Below are 21,863 nucleotides of genomic sequence, written 5' to 3'. Positions count from 1 at the left end.
ATGTGAAGAACTAAAAAATATAAACCACACACACATACATAAATGTATGTATACACAATGGGCTTCCACACAGTTTCCATTTACCATTTCTGCTGAAAAGGCATTAGTCAGCCTGAGGCAGTAGCAGAAGTCACTTGCCGAGTTTGCTTTACAGTAGAATTGTACTGAAAATCATATGAGGCTGCCATGCAAATTTCATAACCACACAGTCATGAAGAAGCCCTAAATTCTGCAATTAAAATAGTATCTTAATCTTAAGAACGTTTAACCCTGTCAGCCCAGGCCAAGGGGATATAACTTATGCCCAGACCGGAACTTCACAGCCCTTACTCTTTAAACCACACATTCTACAAACAAAATTCATGAAAAAAGATTTATGAAAAACAATTCGACAGAAACACACGAACTACAGTTCTTACTCAAAATTGACATGTCTTCATTCTAATTCCAGTCTTGCAATTTGGTGTACTAGTTTTTCCTTTTATGCAGTACGTCCTTTCCACTACCAATTTGAGAAACATAAACATCACCCTCCCACCATTAATTTGTCTTCAAATTGCTCAATCAGTCAACTGATTCCAAATCATCTTCAGGCTACATTTGATAGAATTCCCAGTCATCCTCAACTAAATAGTTTTATTCTTGCTGTACTTTTACAGTTTGTGAACATCCTACACCCTTGTGTTTCACTTGAGACAGGTCAGGCTGTGGTGAAATATTAGTTTGAGGTGGTATCAAAAAGTTACCAAACTAGTTCTGTAGTGTGGCAAGTGACATCACTGTGTTTTTACTTTGCAAGTTGTGATATTTGCGTTTTTATGATCACGTACGTCTATGCTGAAGTCTGCGATTTTTGTCATGGACAGGAAGGTAAAACAAAAAGCCAACAAGAAATGTTATGCTTTGGAAAGCTTATGGCAATGAGGTAATGGATCCTATGTAATGTTTTGAGTGGCATGGGTACTTCAAAAGAGGAAGAACTTCCTTGAAAGACAATGAGTGATCTGGAAGATTTGCCATCAGCGTCAGCCCTGGAAATGTGGAGAAATTCATCAGCTTGTGCATGAAGACATTTAGAGGACAGTCGGTGATGTTTTGAAGTGTTTGAAAGACATTTTGCAAAAGTGACTGGATCTGTGGAACACAAAAAATTGGATTCTTCATGATGACAATGCTTCCTGTCACTGAGCTCTCCTCACTCATGAGTTTCTCAATAAAAACAACATAATATTGCTTCTGCTCTGCCCTATTCACCAAGTTTAGCATCTGTGGATTTCTATCTCTTCCCAAGGTGAAAATGCAGCTCAAAGGTTGCTGTTTTAACACTGTTGTCAAGATCAAGAGTAAATAATCACAGAAGGTCCTTGACTCATTTACAGAAAACGACTTTCAGGTCAGATTCCAAAAATGACAGAAATGCTGGGACTGGTGCATTGCTGCGCAAGGTGACTATTTCGAAGGAGATGATGTTAAAATTTAGGTAAATAACTTAATTTTTATTAATCATAACTAGTCCGGGAACTTTTTGATAACACCACATAGATAGAAGGTGGAAGAAACCTATCATATATAACACTATATAACACATATATATAATCAGATTGGAGCCTGGTGTAGCGATCTGGTTCACCAGTCCTCAGTTAAATCGTCCAACCCATGCTAGTATGGAAAGCGGACATTAAACGATGATGATGAACACTGTGTATAAAATTTATGATGTACATATGAATGTAGAATAGCACTAGCTGCAATATTTTGTCTCAGAGAAACTTCTAAAAAAGACTTGTACATGAAAAAAATCACAGAGTCCCTCTAAGAATGTTGTTGGCATTTCACCAGACAAGCTGTTTTTACCTCATTTGGTGTCTTTAAGTAATGAATATCCCTAGACATTCTGAACCAAGCTGAAAAATATTTTAACTAGTAAAGAAATGAGTAAACAAAGCATTAGGTGCAAAAGCTGGCTGGGTTAGAATTAAATCTTTAAATAGATTTCTTTTATTAACCATAAGTACCAACTTCCTTTAATAAGAAGAAGGAAAAGATTTATGACATGCGTACAAGACCCTAAATTTACTGCAAGGAATATAGATTTTATTGATTCCAATTTTCAATATCATTGGGAAATATATGAACAGCAGGGAGGCAGTTCCAGAGGGCCAATGTTCTGGAAGGAATGAATGAGTGCAATGACTAGCACAGGGTGGGAGATAGGGTGGAGTAGGATACAGCAAGAATAATGAGGTAGAGAAACAAGTGCAATGTTGGTATTAGATTCCTAGTTCTAGATAAAATCTCAGTTTGAAGATGTTTCTGTCCCAACTTTCATTTAATCTTATTTTGAGAGACATGATAATGAGTGTTCATGTGTTTTGGTGGTGGAGTGCAGAAAAAGACACAAGTTATCTCCCCATGCTCATGGTTAATAGTGCTATGTAGAATTTGATGCTGATGGTCTTACTCTTATAGCAGAACAAGAAAAGAAATTCCAGGTGTGGAAGCAAAGTTGGAATCAAAAGAGAACCTGAAGGTTAACATAGCAAAAACTAAGGTTCTTGTAAGCAAAAAAAAACCGAACAGGACCCTTCCTCCATCAAGAAAATGGCCCTGCAGTTCTTGAGATATCTTGTCCATGGACAAACAAACACAACTGAAAACAATACCTCTGCCTTCGCTAAAGCGAAGATAATAAGAATTATTTACACTAGGTAAACCCATAGCTACAATACTTGTACTATAACTGCTATAGTTTTGTTATAAAACCAAGAGTCTGTAAGAGGAAAGGTTGGCACTGGAAGGATGCCACACATTTCCTTACATAAATGTTGGAATGGAAAATATCGGAACAAGAACATCTGAACAAATAACAATCTTTTATTTTTCGTCTGTACAAGAGTTACATCTTGGGACAATCAGTAGCCAGGTCGCTTTGGTGTGGAAACAGCAAAGTCGGTTTAATCATAATTTGTGAAGGCATTCTTCACAGGTTAGCCAACGTTGTGCGACTCCTTCAGAACTCCAGCTACACAGAGCTGGTCAAATTGCGAGCGACTCAGGTCAGCAGCAGAGGTGAAGAGAGAGCTGCTGAGGATACGTCTACATTGTTCAGCTGCTGAGGACATGTCTGCATTGTTCAGCTGCTGAAGAGACGTCTGCATTGTTCAGCTGCTAGCATCTTGAGTCAGAGATAAAAGAGAACTTTGCTGCTGCTAGTTTTCTGCGCATGTGCATGAGGGAACTTCTGGCAGGCCTTTCAGAAGATTCCAGCCCTGTGCATGCGTGCTGGAGACCCTCAAGATAATGTCACTACAAGTCCACAGGTTAACTGAGCCAAACACTGTCAAACACCATGTCTTTCATAAAACTGATTTCTTGCATAAAGAACTTGTGTGGCCTAGTGGCTAGGGTGTTGAAGTCACAATCATAAGGTCGTGGTTTTGATTCTTAGACTGGGTTATGTGTTGTGAAGCAAGGTACATCATTTCATGTTGCTCTAGTGAACTGAGCTGAAAATGAGTATCAACTGATTGCTGATGCAGCCTTCTTTCTCTCCAGCTGGCATATCCTACTGGGAGGATTGACATGTCTGTTTGCACACAACTATATAGATACTTAAAACAGTTATTGAAAGCATAGTACAAGCTACCAAGTTGTTATATGTGGGTGGCAGTTAAGCTATATAAAGAGAAAATCTCAAATTTATAAGAATGAAGAATGAGAAATTGTGATCGTGTTTTTCCCACAAACATGATCAATGATGTAACTGAAGAGGTTCCAGCTTCAAATTAAAACTGGATCAGTTACAAACTTGGCTTCCACAGAACTTAATGCCATACTAAAGCATTCAATTTTCATTTAATATTGGTTTATTTCTGAGAGGATAAGAAAATGTAATTTTATGCTGTCCTCAAGGACACAAGTAAAATAAATAAAGTTATCTGAATTCACAATGAGACATAATCAACAATCTTAATTTGCACAGAGTAAACTACCATCTTTTATAATATTATTACTACCTTACCATTCTCATACTGGCACGACAATAAAATGCACCCAGTACACTCTGTAAAGTGGTTTGTGATAGGAATGGCATCCAGTCATAGAAGCCATATCAAAGATGAAATGCAAGAATGAGAGTCCTTCAACCTATCTAGGAGGGGACAGTGATGGTCAATTAAAGTCATGTCAGTATGGAAAGCATACATAAAATGATGATAACAATAATGTGGATAAATGGCATCAGTATATTGTTTTCAATATTGACATTAATTACACTGGCTGGTAACAGTGTTAAGCAATTTTTGTAATTGTCTTGGATATATCATAAAAATTCTAGACATACTCCATCAGAGGAAAACTTATGACACCCTTTACCTTCTACCTTCACAATATCTCTTTGAAAAGAGAGAACTCTCTCTTTAGAAATGGTGCAGACAAATTCTCTTATGAGTGAATGTGGCAGAAGGAAACTGAAAGAAGCCCATTGTACATACACATCTATCTGTGTGCATGCATGCGTGTGTGTATCACTGTTTTTCCACATTTGCATTCTACAGGTATGGGTTAGCAATGAGAAGGATATGTGGCTATAAATCAGTGTCTCAATAATGTATTCATCTAACCCAGGCAAGCATGCAAAAGTGGGTGTAAGATGAAGAATCAAATTAACTCCCTATTCACAAACTACAGAAGACCAAGCTAGTGCTTATCTTTAATTTATGTAGATAAATTTATCTTATTCAAACAAAGCAGCAATATACAAACTCATCAACTGATGAACCAACAATTTGTATTAAAAATTTAAATACCACTACTCAGCATAAAGAGAAGTATAATAAATGAATGAAATTAAGGAGATAAAACCAGTTATTCTTTTGTTTTAATTGTCTAAATCAGTCCTTCATTTTCTCAGTATTTTCTCAGCAGGTAGAAGACTATATTGTGTAGAGAGGTAGGTATGGTAGATCAAAGTAGAACTTATTGTACCCATTGGCTGGTGAAAACCAAAGTCAATTGTCATCATTCTCATTCAACACCCATTTTCCATGCTGACATAGGTTGGATGTTTTGGTCAGAGCTGGCAAGCCAGAAAGCTTCACTAGGTTCTGGTCATCTGTTCTGGTTTGGTTTTTACAGCTGGATGCCCTTCTGAATGCCAGCTACTTTACAGAGGTGTACTGGGAGCTCTTTACATGGCACCATCACCAGTGTTTTTTACGAGGTACTAGCACCAGTGCTTTTTACATGGTACCAACACCAGGCCAATATATCAAAATCCATTCATGCAAGTTTGGATTTTTTTTTAGTCAGAAAGAAAAATAATACCCATGACTCTTTACAGGACCTGAGGGTGGAAGGAAGGGAGCAAGAATCCTCAGACTAGAGACCTGGCCAAAATACTTGGAGTAGACTGGATTCTACTAAAGGTAGACAAAGGCCAAGTTATATTGTTAAACTGAGCAGCAGATTAAGTCTATCACCTAAGTAGGCTGTGGGATTAGAACTCAGAATGCAAAGTGCTGGACCAAATACCACAAGGCATCTCCTGCAATATTCTTACCATGCTGACAATTTGTTACTTATAATACATTTATGTTCTTAATATTTTCAGTAGAATTTATTTTATGACTTCTACTAAGTTGCAACACCACCTTTCAGCAATTATGTGGTGTAAATAATAAGCTTTAATCAAACCACTTTCTTCATTGTTTTGGTAATTGTTAATTACAATATCTTAATGTGATATAATTTACAAATTAATTTTACAGCCAAATTGGTTGATGAAACCAAATAGGAAAGAAATGTAGAACTATAGTCAGATGTTTTGCCATTGCTAAGCAGTGAACAGTTAAGAGGACAGAATATATTCTATTCATCAGGCTTGTTGAAGAAAGTAGAGTCATCGTTGTTGTCCAGATGCATAAAATTTAACATCTAGCAGTTAGTAAAAGCATTTGATCCAATAAAAGCCATAACATCCAGTTAGCTGGGAAAATAAAGGTAAACAACAAAAAAGATATCAATACATAATAAAAAAGATTACACAAAAACATCATTGTTTTCAAATGAATTTTGTTTTTTTTTTCTTAAAACTGATGCAATTCCAAAAACAGTAATTAATAACTGATGACAATAAATTAATGTTTATGATTTAGTCTTGAGAGTCTTGTATTGATAACTGTTTTAGATTTGCTACAAGCTGTCTCTGGTGATGATCAAGTAGACTGGAAGCAGTGGCACTGTTGGATGCCAGCAAACCCACCAACTGGCTTTGAACATTTTCTAATGATAATTTAGAGAATGCTACAACTCCGTCACGAGTTAATAAATGGTTTTCTATAGCACCACCTGAAAGGTAAAAAGAAAGCATGATTAACGCATTGAAACTTTTGTATCTGCAAGGAATAAGTTTAAGTACTCAGGTAAAGAAGTCTGTGGATGTTTTCTGACAGAAGAATATGGAGTCATATTTATGAATAATCAACTAAAAAATGGTTAATACTGTCTCAAGTTCTAGAACCCATAGGGCTAGTTACCCACTTTCCATGGCAAATAAGTGACCAAGATCACAACATACCTCCTGGACAGGACGCAAGTCTATTGCAGGGGCTACTCATTTAAAGCTGGGTGGACTGGAGTAACATAAAATGAAGTGTTTTGCTCAAGACAATGCACCATCCAGTCTGAGAATCAAAACCTTGCCATGTGCAACACCCTAACCACCAAGTAACACGTCTTCACAAGAAATCAAATATGTTTCAGGAAATACTAATAAGTGAAAACTTTGTCATGAAGATACAATTTTAAATTACTATACTAAATGCTTGTGGAGGCATATAGCTTAGTGGTTAGGGTGTTGGACTCACAATCGTAAGATTGTGGTTTCAATTCCTGGACCATTGTGTTCTTAAGCAAATCAGTTATTTCACTTTGTTCCAGTCCACTTAGTTGGCCAAAATGAGTTATCCTGTGACAGGCCAGCATCCTGTCCAGGGAAGAATATATACACCAGAGAAGCTGGGAAACTGGCTCTATGCCCCTTACAAAATAATGTGGACTAACAATGCTAGATCCTTGCGTTGATGATATTTGTAAATTAATTCTTAAGGTTTTTTAGTTGTTGGAAGCCTTTCACTTTTTACGATTGTGAGTCCAATACCCTAACCACTGAGCCATATGCCTCCACAAGCAATGTGGAGTGGGGTGATGGGACCTTATGTTAATCTTCTGAAGTGTTTTTGACATGATAAGATCAAATTACTGACCCCATTAATTTCAATACCTGAAAGTTAAGGATGCTTTGGGATAGATTTCAAAGAAAGTGTGCTCTCATCATCAGTGCCATTGTTTTTAATGTCCACTTTTCTATGTTTGCAAGGAATTCACTGAAGCAAGTTTTCTATAGCCAAATGCCTTTCCTGTCATGAACTCCCAGCTGAGAGGAAATGAATGACACTACTTACATGATAATGGCACCAGTTCACAACTTGTGTGTTCTCAAGGCAAAGACACACACACACACGTACGTATATACAGGATGAGCTTCTTTCAGTTTCTGGTAACCAAATCCACTTACAAGGCTTTGGTCAGCCCAAGGCTAAAGAAGGCACTTTCTCAAGATCTACACAGTGAGACTGACCTGAAACCCTATGATTAAGAAGTGAACTTCTTAACCACCGCTTAGCTATAATTGCTTTCATATAGGCACAAGGATTGAAATTTTGAGATAGTAGGTTAGTTCATACTGTCAACCCCAGTACTTGACTGGTACTTTATTCTATTGACCAAAAACAGATGAAAGATAATGGGGTTTGAAACCAGAATATAAAAAAACAGAACAAATACTGAAAACATTTTTTCAGATCCTATGATGGTTCTGCCAGCTCACCAAAATGATGATAATAGTAATGGTTTCAAATTATGGAACAAGGCCAACAATTTTAGGGAATTGGGTATGTCGATTACATCCACCCCAGTACTTGACTGTTATTTATTTCAATTACCCCAAAAGATGAAAGGCAAAGTCGACTTCAACAGCATTTGAACATAGAACATAAATATGGACTAAACGCCAATAAATATTTTATTTGATGTGCTAACAATTCTGCCAGCTCACAGCTTTAATGATGACAATCCTTTCTACTATAGGCAAAGGCTTGAAATTTTGGGAGTTGGGGCTAGTTGATTACATTGACCACAGTGTTTGACTGGCATTTATTTCATCAACCCCCAAAAGAATGAAAGGCAAAGTCAACCATGGCAGAATTTGAACTCAGAATATAAAGATGAACAAAAGGCTGCTAAGTAGTTTGTCTAGTGTGCTAACGATTTTGCCAGCTTGCTGCAAACTGATGAACATAGATATGAAGACAAGAAAAATATTGACAGTGCCCAGAGAGCTTCCAACCTAAGAGTGGAGACACCGATAGGCTGTACTTGTCCAGAAGAAAGGGTGGGATTAACCACTTTACCAAGCATTTTGGGAGCATTTTTTTGTGTCACCAGCACTATAGGGGTTGCTTTTCTGTCAGTTAGACCAAGGAGTCCTCTCAAACCCAGCATTGTCATAGCTCAAATTGATTGTCAATCATTGTTGCTGAGGTCAGCTTTGCCTTTCATCCTTTTGGGGTCGATAAATCAAGTACCAGTTGCATACTGGGATCGATCTAATTGACTGGCCCTCACCCGACAAAGTGTACTGGGTGCTTTTGTAGCACCAGCACTGTTCGGATCATCTTGCAACTTACAAAGCGAAAGAAAGCCCCTATGATGAATGGGACAGAATTACTATGAAAGGATGGAAATGAAGAGAATAACAGAAGGAAGAATACCAAAGTTATATTTTTTTTTTAAATTAGGTATTTTTCTTACCAAGTAATATTAATTTTGCCATACTGTGGGTACATTTCAATAAATCACTGACTTTTAAAGATTCACTTGATATAAAGCAGGTAAACTGAGTGATGCTCTGACAAAGATTTGCCCATCGAGTTTCAGCCAGTGCTGTCCTATAAAATAAAAAGAAAGCAACAATAACAAATTAATTACCTCTGTGTCATTGGTTTGATTGAGTTTGGTTCACCGGTGGAGGATAATAAAACAATACAACAATCAAACTGTCATTGAATAACATAATAGTGTTTCTAACATTAAACAAAAGCAATAATGTAAATTATGTACAGACTCATTCATTAGTTCTTTTGATTATATTTTCAAAAACTAAAATAATTTATAACTTTTATTGAATCAAGAAGACCTACTAAAGAAACTTGTTTTCCACAGAGTATTAAGAATACCATATTTGATGGCATATAAGATGCAATTTTTCCTCAAAAATGTTGTCTTAAAAAAAATCAACCAAGGACCTATATGCAAAATTGCTTTCAATATTACATGCTTTAAAGCACAAAAATATTTTTTCTTGAATATGTGCTGCTGAAATTGGGATGTGTCTACTAAGCCTGAGTACATTTTATACCATCAAATATAGTAAATTGACAAAGTGGTTACCATTTATCTAGAGACTATTAACAATGGCTTGTAAACAGTTGTGAAACAAAATAGTATTTCTTTTGAATTAAATAATTACCATGGAAAGAGGTATAAGTCATTAATATGTGCAACAGAGGCACAATAATATAATTAATGAGAATTTTCACTGGGGTGCAAGGCTGAACATTAAACATTCAGTAGATAAAACATAAGGAAGAGTGTTGCAGCAACACCAATATCAGCAACACTAGAAGCATGATATAAACAAAGAAACCTTTTTAACTAGTGCAAAATTTATGACTATTTTTGAATGGAACAGTTTTCTCTACAATAAATGTGAGACAGACAAAGACAAAAACATAAATTAAATGACTAGTTCTATCTCCACATCACATTCTGTCCAAGCACAACTGAATTGATTATCCAACAAAAATAACATCAACAGAAACAATAATTAAACATTGGATTTAAGTACAATAGTTTCAAAACACAAGCAACAGGCAAAGCTAACATTTGAAAAGAGAATTAAAAAAAAATGATTACACATGATAAATATGAGTGGTATAAAATAGAGAAAGTATAAATAAAATCAATGTCTTTCTGAAAAATTTCCATTTTAATCACAACTTCATGATGGTTTTTTTTACCTATTTTAGTAACCATGAGTTACATTACCTGATGTACTAATGTCAGTTCATTGATCAATATTGAGAGTATAAAAATATGAAGTTAATAGTTGCATAAATATTTGTAACAAGTGGCTACTATTTTTAGCTTGACCTAAAGCCATGAAGATTATTAAACCAGTGTTAACACAAAAACTTGTCACGTGTAGGCTTTTAAATCAGTTGGCTACTTAACCCTTTTGTTACCATAGTTCTGTTGAAATAAGCTGTTTTTGCTTCTATTAATTTGGAAAATAATGTAATGAAGTATTTAGTAAAACAACATTTCCATGATTAAGCTGGTGTTTGGAAGAAAAGGAAAAATTACATGAAATTTTGATCACATTAAATGAGGGAGTTTGTATTAATGAACCTAGGGCAGCCTTACATGGGTTAGTATAAAAAGCATTAATTAGCATAGAAACTAACAAGCAGATTTAAATTAAAAAAATAAACTCACTTCATAAGTTTGGTGTTGGCATAAAATAATTTGAAGCCTTGAGTGGAGATCTGGTATTGCATGGTTTTCTTCTCTGCAGCTGTCATGGGTAAATGATGATAAATCAAGAGTAACCGCTGTGATTTCAGTCTTTTCCTGACCTGTTCCAACATAAACTCTTCATATCTGTTCAGCTGAAAAGAGAAAAACAGCTCACTTTGTTTTATTGGTTTATGTCTATGCTAATATTGGCTGAATGGGAGGTAGCAAGCTGGCAGAAACGTTAGCACGCTGGGCAATAATGCTTAGCTGTATTTCATGTCTTTACGTTCTGAGTTCAAATTCCGCCGAGGTCAACTTTGCCTTTCATCCTTTTGGGGTCGATAAATTAAGTACCAGTTGCATACTGGGATCGATCTAATTGACTGGCCCCTCTCCCCAAATTTCGGGCCTTGTGCCTAAAGTAGAAAAGAATATTGGCTGAATGGGACAACAGTGTGACATAACAAACCACTTGTTCATTTTATCATCTCTGACATGTGGTCTAATATTATGTGATCTAACCACTTCTTCCAATGTTTTCACTGCTCTCCTACCATATGTAACAGATTATATTATTTACATAATAAAATCAACATGGCAGTGGCTTTGCATATTTATTTTGATATGTCAGTGTTAGATTGGGAGAAGTGGATGTTTACAAACTATTGAGATGGAGTTTATTGATAATATCACTGACAATTGATAGTCTAGCTGTGATACAGGCACAAAGCAGACTGTGAAACAAAACAATGATACATTCAAAGAATAAATCTATCCATATACATATCAAAGAATATATCACAATCATCACCATCATTTTAATGTTCCACTTTTCGTGCAGGTGACACGTAAATCGTGCTGGTGGAACGTAAAAGCACCCACTACACTCTCGGAGTGGTTAGCGTTAGGAAGGGCATCCAGCTGTAGAAACTCTGCTAGATCAGATTGGAGCCTGGCATAGCCATCTGGTTCGCCAGTTCTCAGTCAAATCGTCCAACTCATGCTAGCATGGAAAGCGAACGTTAAACGATGATGATGATGATGATGACTTTTCTGTGCTTATATAGGTGGTACAGAGTTTACTGAGACAGACTCTCTACAGAGAGATGTTAACTTTCCCCAACCCTCACCTGTTTCCAAGTAAGGTAATGCTATTTTTCCATGGCCAGACATGTTCAACCCAAAAGATGGAAATGAAAGGCTCTTCCTGTATGGTGGTAGCACTCATTTTACATCCATCATGTGATGTCAAGGAGACACATACACACACACATAATATCATCATCATCATCATCATTTAGTGTCCATCTTTTATGCATGCATGGGTAGGACAGTTAACAGGAACCAGCAAGGTTGAAAACTACGCCAGGCTTCTGTGTCGGTTTTGACAGGGTTTTTATGGTTGGATGAGGCTCTTTTAAAAATAGTAGCTGCCATCTCAATTTTAAACACCTGAAGTTTGAAATGCATTGTTACAATTTACTTCCAAAAAATGGAAATTATTTATGACTTGACCCAATACATCATTCTCACCAGTTTTGCAGATTATCCTAAACTGGTGAGAATGGTGTAGTTAATGCCTGGCCAACACATCTATGGAAAGATGTGAATGGGTGTTGTATTTACAATAACACACACAACTGAGTAAATTCAAAACTTCAGACATCTGTCAAAACGGAGACTTTGTGGTTAACAAATGTTGTCTGAGTGGCATACTGTAAAACTGATTTTAACATCAAACTGATAGTCACATTAAATAGTCCTAACCATGTGCAGGTATGTAAAACATATAGAATGTGACAATATTAACATAATGACATCACAGACAGGGTAGATAGATACAGTGAGCAGTAAAGACAAGGTGTATATACTTAATAATAAAATACTATAAATATAACATTACTCCAGTCAGGAAAGATAAATCATGTTATCCAATGTTAGTGGCTTGTGAATTCCTTTTGCAATTTTGCAGCTCATTTGTGATGTTATAATATTTCTTATTAAGTTCCTACAAGGTGGAGCATGATTTAGAAATATTGGTAGTAAGGAAGGTGTGGGAGATAGACTATTAAAAGCAAACAGTAGGTGGAGTCCGTCCAACCATCCATTTTTGTCACCCACTATTTCTGGGAGAATAATGAGTGTAGAATCCTCAGGCACCTCCTCCATAGAGTCCTATCAGAAAGAATTGCCATTAGAATTTCCTTCTAGACACCCAAGCATAACCGGCTGAGATTATGACTAGTATCCAACCACTTTGCATGTGGTCTAACCTTAGGATTCCTGCCAATTGACTTGGCTTGAAGAAACTGTCTTGCAATCCTTTACTGTGACATTGTTGACAATGTTGACCTGTTGGAAACATTGCTATAGTGTATCACATGACCAAATGGCAGCTCAACAGGAGATCATCATCATCATCATCATTTAGCGTACGCTTTCCATGCTAGCATGGGTTGAACGATTTGACTGGGGGACTGGCAAACCAGATGGCTACACCAGACTCCAATCTGATCTGGCAGAGTTTCTACAGCTGGATGCCCTTCTTAACGCCAACCACTCTGAGAGTGTAGTGGGTGCTTTTTACGTGCCACCGGCACGAGGGCTAGTCCGGCGGTATACACGAGGGCCAGTCCGGTGGTACACACGAGGGCCAGTCCGGCGGTACACACGAGGGCCAGTCCGGCGAAATTAATTGATGCTGACCCATTGATAACATTATGCTGATTAGCAAATGCTTGGAGAAGGATATTTAGAAGTTATTTGTTCATTTGATGCCAACTGAACAATTTCCTATCCACATTTAATCTAGGTTGATTTCAGCCAGAATGAATCAGGCAATGTACATCGATAGGAAGTTCCATTATCTTGCTCTTGTAACAAACCATTTGTTCAACCTTGTGAAAAGGGTCGACAATTACTCGACTCAGCCAAGTAAGTTCTCAGATTCATTGAAATGGCTGAAAAGACTTTTAACCTTTTTGCTACTCTATTTTATTATTGAAATACACTACCATTATTTTAATCAATTTTGAAAATTATAATTAAGTAAAATAAGCTCATATTTGGAACATAAGTTAACATTAAAGTTGGATGAAATGTTTTAATTTATATTACTGCAAAACATGAAGTTTCTTTCATAGAACCAGGGATCGTCTCAGGTGGGTTGGTATCAAAAGAGTTATTAAATACTCATCAAACTTTCCAGTTGATGGACAGTAACCTTTCTCAGCAGACTTGATTGTTTGCACCGGCGATAAGTAATCCAAATCAATGATTTAGGTTAATCATTACATTGGTACCTTATACTTTTACAATAACTGCATCATTTTGATTCTTCACTTTATTTTGGATTACTACAAAGATGAGTATGTCAGCCTGAAATATACTTATGCCATTAACTACCTGCATATGCTTTATACGCACTTTTGACAAGTTGTAGTGCACCTGAACATGTATACAATAATTTCATTATTATTATTATTTGATAGATTCCAAACACTGGAAAATGGAACTGTTATTTTTTAGATTTATCTGAAGTTTATCGATTAAGTGAAGACCATTGCTCACACACCATCTCTTAGAATCATATTCCAAATTTGCCAGCATGCACACTAAGTCAATTGAGGAGAAAATTATGCTCTTTACATATCAGAGAACATTATTTGAACTGAGAAAGTCATTTAGGTATACTTTGCAGTCAGCACACTCTTAATTTACTGTCTTTTTTTCACACCCAAACTATTGGTGATGCATTGTTGAGGCATTCATGAAGACATCAAGTTGTAATTACCATTATGTCAAGATTGTGAAGTTCATTTCAAGCTTCTTTTCTTTTTATGTATACTAGAATTGGGCATGTTGAAGAAATGTTATTGTTTACCGCACCTACTAAAATATTAGTGTTATAGCATTTTATTGTGGGTAAAAGCATAATAATATAGTGTACCTTTCAGAATATCTGCACAGATTAACCCAAAGTTGTAAGGGCTAATAGCCATAGCAAAACTAGAGTTGGTTTTTGTAATCTCCATTGTCAAGCAAAGCTATTATAGTATCAAGTATCTCAGGTTTTGAACTGTTATGTAAAGTTAAATGTCAGTCAATCGGTTTGATGATTAATGGTAACAGTGGAACTCATCATCATCATCATCATCGTTTAACATCCGCTTTCCATGCTAGTATGGGTTGGACGATTTGACTGAGGACTGGCGAACCGGATGGCTGCACCAGGCTCCAATCTGATCTGGCAGAGTTTCTACAGCTGGATGCCCTTCCTAATGCCAACCACTCCGAGAGTGTAGTGGGTTCTTTTCCATGCTGCTGGCACGAGGGCCAGTCAGGCGGTACTGGCAACGGCCACGCTCAAAATGGTGTTTTTTATGTGCCACCTACACAGGAGCCAGTCCAGCGGCACTCGCAACGACCTCACTCGAATGATTTTTCACGTGCCAGTAAGGCGACGTTGGTAACGATCATGCTCAAATGGTGCTATTTACGTGCCACTGGCATGGAAGCTAGACAGCTACTGTGGCAATGATCACGTTCGGACGATGCTGTTAGCGCTCCACTGGCACAGGTGCCAGTCATCGAATTTGGTTCAATTACGATTTCGATTTCACTTGCCTCAACAGGTCTTCGCAAGCAGAGTTTAGTGTCCAATGAAGGAGGGGTTGGCATGGGTGACAGTCGTCGAATTTCGTTTGATTTCGATTTCACTTGTCTCAAAAGGTCTTCGCATGCAGAGTTTAGTGTCCCATGAAGTAAAGGTACGAATAAGTGAGCTAGCTACACCCCTGGCAGAGGCCACGGATTATGGTCTCACTTGGCTTGCTGGGTCCTTGAAAATGTTGTACCAGAGTCCAATTATATTTGAACTTATTGTCGATTCAATTTACAATTAACCAGTTGTAATTCATCATTTGTTGCATAATTAATATTCAAAATTACTTCCTCATTATCAAATTGCTTGATCCATACCTTTAACATTGTGGCCAAACTTGGTAGAATACAGTAATCCCTCGCTATATCGCAGTTCACCTATCGCACACTCAGTACATTGCGGATTTTTCTGGCTAATGTATGTAAATTTATATCGTGGGTTTCTGCAGCAGATAGATATTTATATTTTTTTAGATTTTAATTATTTCTGTGGGAAGTTTTGGAAAGTAACACCCATGATAGTTGAGGGATTATTGTACAATGGTTTTGACCAGAAGAATTTGTTGAATGACCCATGTTTCCACTATTGCAGCATTTCTTCCCAAATGCAAGACAGGATAAAGAAGAATATAATGAATCACTTCTACTGCAATTTTCAAGTCATTCAGTTATTTGTTGTTTAATAGGTTTAACTTGTAGAATAAAATATTTAATAGGTTTTGCTTGTAGAATAAAATGTATTAGAACTTGGCTGTATTACTGATCCAAGAGCAAATTATTACAGTGACTACACAATTACAACAAAGCTAAGTCTATAATGTATGTTTTTAGGCAAAGTTCTGAGACAATAGGTTTAACTCAGAACTGTTCATGACGCAAAGTATGAACTTGTTAAGCCAAAATTTACAGTGTTATGTGGCATCAGTGCAACCATCAAGCTGAAAGATAATCTACATCACTTTAAGATTGTTGATCTGAAGGATTTAAACCTAAAGAAAGTCTTATCTCAGACTGGTCTAAAATTTTGAAGTTAAAGCAAAAACAAAGAGAACCAGCTAATAATTTCATACTAAGGTTTAACTGTTTAACATTTAAACTAGCTGTATCCGGCCAAAATATTCTTCCTGTTTTATATTAAAACTGGCCAACTCTGGCCTCTCACACCAGCCCTATAGAATCATTCTAAAAATTAAGTTAATTGATTAGTGAGGAGATGCAGGGCTAATGATCTTTGGGAAGCCTTCCCAAAGTGGTGAGAGTGATGCAGCCAAAGCCAAACCTGAACAAACTGAAGAAAAGATGTGGATCAAAAATGGATTGCTCACAACAGAGTTAACTCCTCTAAAGGCACCAAAGGATCAGCTAACGGTTTTAACTTGAGCAACAGTACTAACCAAACCAATTTCACAAACTGGTTTCAATTTCCTTTATGTTTTAATTCTCTGTGTTGAAATGCATGATACCTGTATAAAAAGATATAAAAGATTACCTGTTTGTTGGAAGCATATTGGGTGAGTTTTCCAATATAGCACTGATCAGCCATAGGCATTGGTCTATAGACTTCAAGTGGTGCTGTTACTTCTTTTATTAAACGATGTATTACGGATGGAGGAGGAGGCTTGCGCACATCAAAACTTTTTCTGTGACGTACTTGGCTGAAGAGTGGTTGAAATATTTTGTCTGAAAAGAATATTTATTGACAATGTATCTAATCACAACAGAATTTCTATTAACTAAGCACACCCACAATTTTCATTTGGAAAATAGTCAATTGCTCCATTGAAATGTTATGCAAATGTGCCTTAAGCCTCAAACAGCTTTTAAGAGCTGGTGCCCAGCTTTCATGGCATTAAGTGAAGGAGAGATTATTACCCAGAACATAATGCCAGATATTTCAGATAATATTCCCAGTTAATTTGGTACTAATTCTCAATAGCCACTTGAACTGGGAAATATAGAATTACAAATACAATCCATATGGAGTGGATCCAGTTAACTCAAGACCTTTGAACCAGTAATTCAAAGACTTATCCATTTATTAATTCAACTGCAAACTAACAGCTAATAATGTTGCAATATCAGCCCATAAGCCAATGCCTAGTATCTTAACACATGCACCTTACTGTGTCTAGGTGTAAATAGGTGACATGGAATAGGCTCAATTTACAACTTGTACAGCTGAATGATTGATAAATATTCCTTTAATCCTTCGGCCCTTAAACCAGCCATATCCTGCCCAAATATTCTACCTGTTTTATATTCAAATTGGCCAGATCTAGCCTTTCATACATATTCTACAATGTCATTCTAAAATAAACAATCATAACATCGAAATTTTGAAGATACAAGACAATGCACAATTAACTCAAAACAATGTGAACGAATAAGCATTACATTTGATGAAGTAATATGAATGCTAAAGAGTTAAACAGCAGAGCTGAAGCGAATTTGTGTTCAAAATCTTCCTGAAGAAACTACAGTAGATAAGTAATAATAAACATGCAGTATTTTTTTTTTTATTATTTCCTTGGCCCTTTCAACTCCTGATGTAGTTGGAGGGGTATTGCTGTTACTCATAATGCCTAGCATATTGAAACCTGGCAGAACCCTTCCAACTTCAGTCTGACAACAGCTAATTTCTTTGAGATAGAGAGAGAGAAAAGAATCAACACAAGCGCTAGGGTGGTACTTTATTTAATGACCCCAAAAAGATGACCTCAACAAGATGGGAACTCAAAGTACAGAGAGCTGGAATGGATGCCACAAGACATTTTATTCAATGCTCTAAGAAACCAGCTAATTTCACATGCTATTTTTCACAATCAAAGGCTAACAGACTGTAATAACACTGGCACAAGATCCATAAATTCTGCATTGAGTAAACCAAATTAAGTACATGACTGATACTTACTTCATTGACCTTGGAGGAAAGAAGGACAACATTTATCTAGGCAGAAGTTGAAATCAGAACACAAAGGGACATAATTACATTCCCCAAGATAATTTACCCAACGTACACCAGACTCTGCTACCAAACACCTTATTATAGGCCATAATCTTTTCTTTATTTATGAACTATAATAATAATGATTGCTGTACACAGACACATGGTCAAATGGGGAGATGACGTAGACTATATCGACTCCAGTCTTCATGTTATCGACCCCCAGAAGATTGAAAGCGAAGTTGACCTTGGGAAGATGGGGGAGGACTCTGAATGTAAGGAGCTCTAGCTAAGTACCAGAAAGAATTTTGTCTGTCACAAGCAAAAAGTACCCTTATCAATCTCTTGCAATATAACACAATTTGGTTAATCAGACTTTGTAATACCATTAGAAGGGGGCTAATGCAGAATCGCACCTCAGCTTGAAAAATGCGTTTTTCTGAAAAAGTCTATTTGGATTCCTGGATTTTACATGTCGGTTATAACGAATATGCAAAAAGAAAATTTTTTAAAATTTTAAACACACCCCATCCCTCAACTTACCCCCCCCCCCCACACACACAATTTTAAATGTATTGTTGTATATTAAAGTGTGGAAATTTCATTAAAGCAGGAATGTAACGTGGAAAAATACAGGGATTTTAACAACTATACCGAAACAACAATTTCTACAGTCTAGCCTAAATGAACACATAAAGTGCACTTCACATACCTGCTTTAATGAAATTTCCACACTTCAATATACAACAATACATTTTAAAATGGCGGGGTTTAAAATTTTGAAATTTTTTTTTTTTTGCATATTTACAATTACCTTTGGTAATTTTTCTGGTTAACACCCGCACGATCTTTATTAGGGTGTTAGGGTTTTAGGTTTAGGGTTAGGGTTTGAGTTAGAATTCCGTCCCTAACCATAACCCTAACCCTAACCCTAACCCCCTAGAGAAGATCGTGCGCATGTTAATCTGAAAAATTACTTAAACTTTTTCAGAAAAATGCATTTTTCAAAGTGCGGTGCGAATCTGCATTAGCTACCATTAAAAGCTAAATGAATTCAAACCAGGTTCCATAATTCGAAGCTTTTGGCACAAGGCCAGCAATTTTGAGGGGAGGGGGAAGTCAGTAATATCGACTTCAGGGTTCAACTGGTACTTATTTTCTCGACTACGAAAGGACGAAAGACAAATTCGACCTCGGCAGAAAATGAAATCAGGGCGAAAGTAAAGAATACGCACACAGGGTGGTTAGGGTTAAGGTTTAGGGTTTGGGTTTTTGTTATGCCGAAAACAGGTGGAGTACGTATTATTTACCTCCGCCAGAAATCAGAACGTCAATAGCCATAATAAAGACATGGGCACGGTACCGGTTTACCTACACCATATACTTCTCGGACCAATGTCGATCGCTTGATCAGGTAGAAATAAGTCAAACTACTTGAAATCACACCTAACTGTTTTGCTGTCGTAGTTATAAAAAATGAAGGGCGGTCAGCCTTCATTGCCTATGGTCAAATCTGTGAAACCAAAGCTGAACTCGACTAAACAACGTTAACACCAACTACATATGTAGTTGATAGTTGCACTTTTTGAATTAAACATTTATTGAAATTAAACGTTTTAACAACAAAAAAGCATCATATTGATGCATGCACATGTACATACGTATCCACACACACACACACACACTATATATATATATTATAAGGGACAAGAAAATGTATTGCCTTGAATAGGGATAGCTGTTTTGGGTGAATGACAAATGACCTTGTCTATGAACAATGATCTGAATTACTTCATTTAACATGCATAATGATTCCACTTTAGACTTTGAAATCTTTCCTCACTATTTCGAAAATCTTTTACCCAGCAGAATAACGCAAACTTATAAATATTATTCAGTTATTAACACAAATATTTCATCACTTACTTCGGACGTTACAAAGAGCCGCCATTGTGTTTGTGCAAAACGTGGTTTATGGAGGTTACCTCCCTTTAAAATTGAACTAAGGTTGATGGTTCTCTCCCCTGCATTATGTTCTTTTGATACATATCTGCTTTTTATGATATTTATTAAAATTCTATGAAATGCCATGACCTTCTCTTTGTAGGTTTTTTTAAACGATATCTTACATTTTCATGTAATGTTAATCGAAATGCATTCACATGATCCATCAGAGGAGCTTCTAATTTATCGACCCTGAAAGGATGAAAGGCAAAGTCAACCTCAGTGGAATTTGAACTCAGAATGTAAAGGCAGACAAAATACCACTAAGTATTTCGCCCTTCGAAATACTTAATGGTATTTTGCGAAATAGTTAGTGGTAGCCTTGCGTGCTAACGTTTCTGACAGCTTGCCGTCTTCTTAAAAGGCAATATTCTTTTCTACTCTAGGTACAAGGCCCAACATTTTGGGGAAGGAGGCCAGTCAATTAGATTGACTCCAGTTTGCAAATGGTACTTAATTTATCAACCCTGAAAGGATGAAAGGCAAAGTTGACCTCGGTGGAATTTGAACTCAGAACACAAAGACAGACGAAATACCACTAAGCATTTCGCCTGGCATGATAATGTTTCTGCCAGCTCGCTGCCTTCTTAAAAGGCAATATTGATCTTGGTAGGATTTTAACACAGAATGCAAAAGAACCAAAGAAAATGCTGTTGAGCAATTTGTCCGGTGCTCAGACAACTCTGCAAGCTCGCCACCTTTAGCTACATTAATATATTAGTTACAACTGGAATACAGTTATCAGAAATTATTGAAAGATTTTCGAATATAAAAAGTATTTTCTTTCCCAGTAATGGATATATCTTCATGTTTGAATATTTACTAAATTTCTATTTTCAAAGAAAAGTTTTATTATCTATTTTAATGTTACAATTTGTTTTGGAATCTATAAACAATTCTTACATATGGAAGCATAATGTAGCATATTTCAAGGCTTTAGCAAATTTCTGCAAAGTAGTTTCATTCATTTGACTATGGTCATGTTGGGTCACTACTATGAAGAGTCTAATCGATCACACTGCACCACCTCGCCCGTCCAGCACTTGTTTTTCTTTTGAATTCAGTATTTATCCTGCTAGTCTTTTTTTACTGAATTGCTACGATATGAGAAGGTAAATAAGCCAACGCCGGTTGTCAGTGATAGAGGTGGTGGAGCAAACGTAAAGACACGCACACACACACACACATTATGGGCTTTCATATACCAGATTCACTCTCAAGGCATTAGTCTTCCCGAGCCTACAGTATAAATCATTTGCTCGCGGTACAACTCCGTGGGACAGAACCCAAAACCATGAACTTGCGAAGCGAACTTCTTAACTACACACCCAAGCCTGCAATTGTGATTATCATTGTCTTTAAACGATGCATTATTCCATGGTGAAAAGAATTTCCAATATTTCTTCCTGTGCGTCAACACTGTGTTCTCTCCGCCTTGAAGCCCAACAAGTCTGCCTCTCTCTCTCTCTCTTTCTTCAGTTTTCGAATCGGTATAAGAATGAAATTATCTCCCCTGCATCTAATTCCTTTTGTAGCTTAAATCAATAAATGTATTTTATAGACAACTTCGAAGTGTGCTTTGCAATACCGCTGGATCATAATTAATATAGTACAC

At 36.6% G+C, this 21,863-nt stretch overlaps 1 protein-coding gene across 3 annotated transcripts; it reads right to left on the bottom strand.

The window, feature by feature from the left end:
• Window positions 1-1,965: 1,965 nt before the first annotated feature.
• LOC106867960 (large ribosomal subunit protein uL10m) lies at window positions 1,966-21,725 on the bottom strand. Of its 3 annotated transcripts, none has more exons than XM_089347713.1 (5): window positions 21,577-21,725; window positions 16,790-16,980; window positions 10,618-10,790; window positions 8,872-9,008; window positions 1,966-6,348 (listed from the first exon to the last, which is right to left on the bottom strand). In XM_089347713.1, exons 1-5 carry the CDS (start codon window positions 21,617-21,619, stop codon window positions 6,152-6,154), a joined length of 741 nt encoding a protein of 246 aa, XP_089203839.1. In that variant the 5' UTR covers window positions 21,620-21,725; the 3' UTR covers window positions 1,966-6,151. The 3 variants fall into 3 exon arrangements, with proteins under 3 accessions (XP_089203839.1, XP_089203841.1, XP_014768527.1); XM_089347715.1 differs by lacking the exon at window positions 21,577-21,725 and adding an exon at window positions 21,152-21,476; XM_014913041.3 differs by lacking the exon at window positions 21,577-21,725 and adding an exon at window positions 20,171-20,327.
• Between the last annotated feature and the right edge of the window lie 138 nt (window positions 21,726-21,863).

Source organism: Octopus bimaculoides, chromosome 2, assembly GCF_046866305.1.
Source record: "Octopus bimaculoides isolate indiv1 chromosome 2, ASM4686630v1, whole genome shotgun sequence".
NCBI classification, from domain to species: domain Eukaryota; kingdom Metazoa; phylum Mollusca; class Cephalopoda; order Octopoda; family Octopodidae; genus Octopus; species Octopus bimaculoides.
This window is presented reverse-complemented; position numbering and strand designations above follow the sequence as displayed.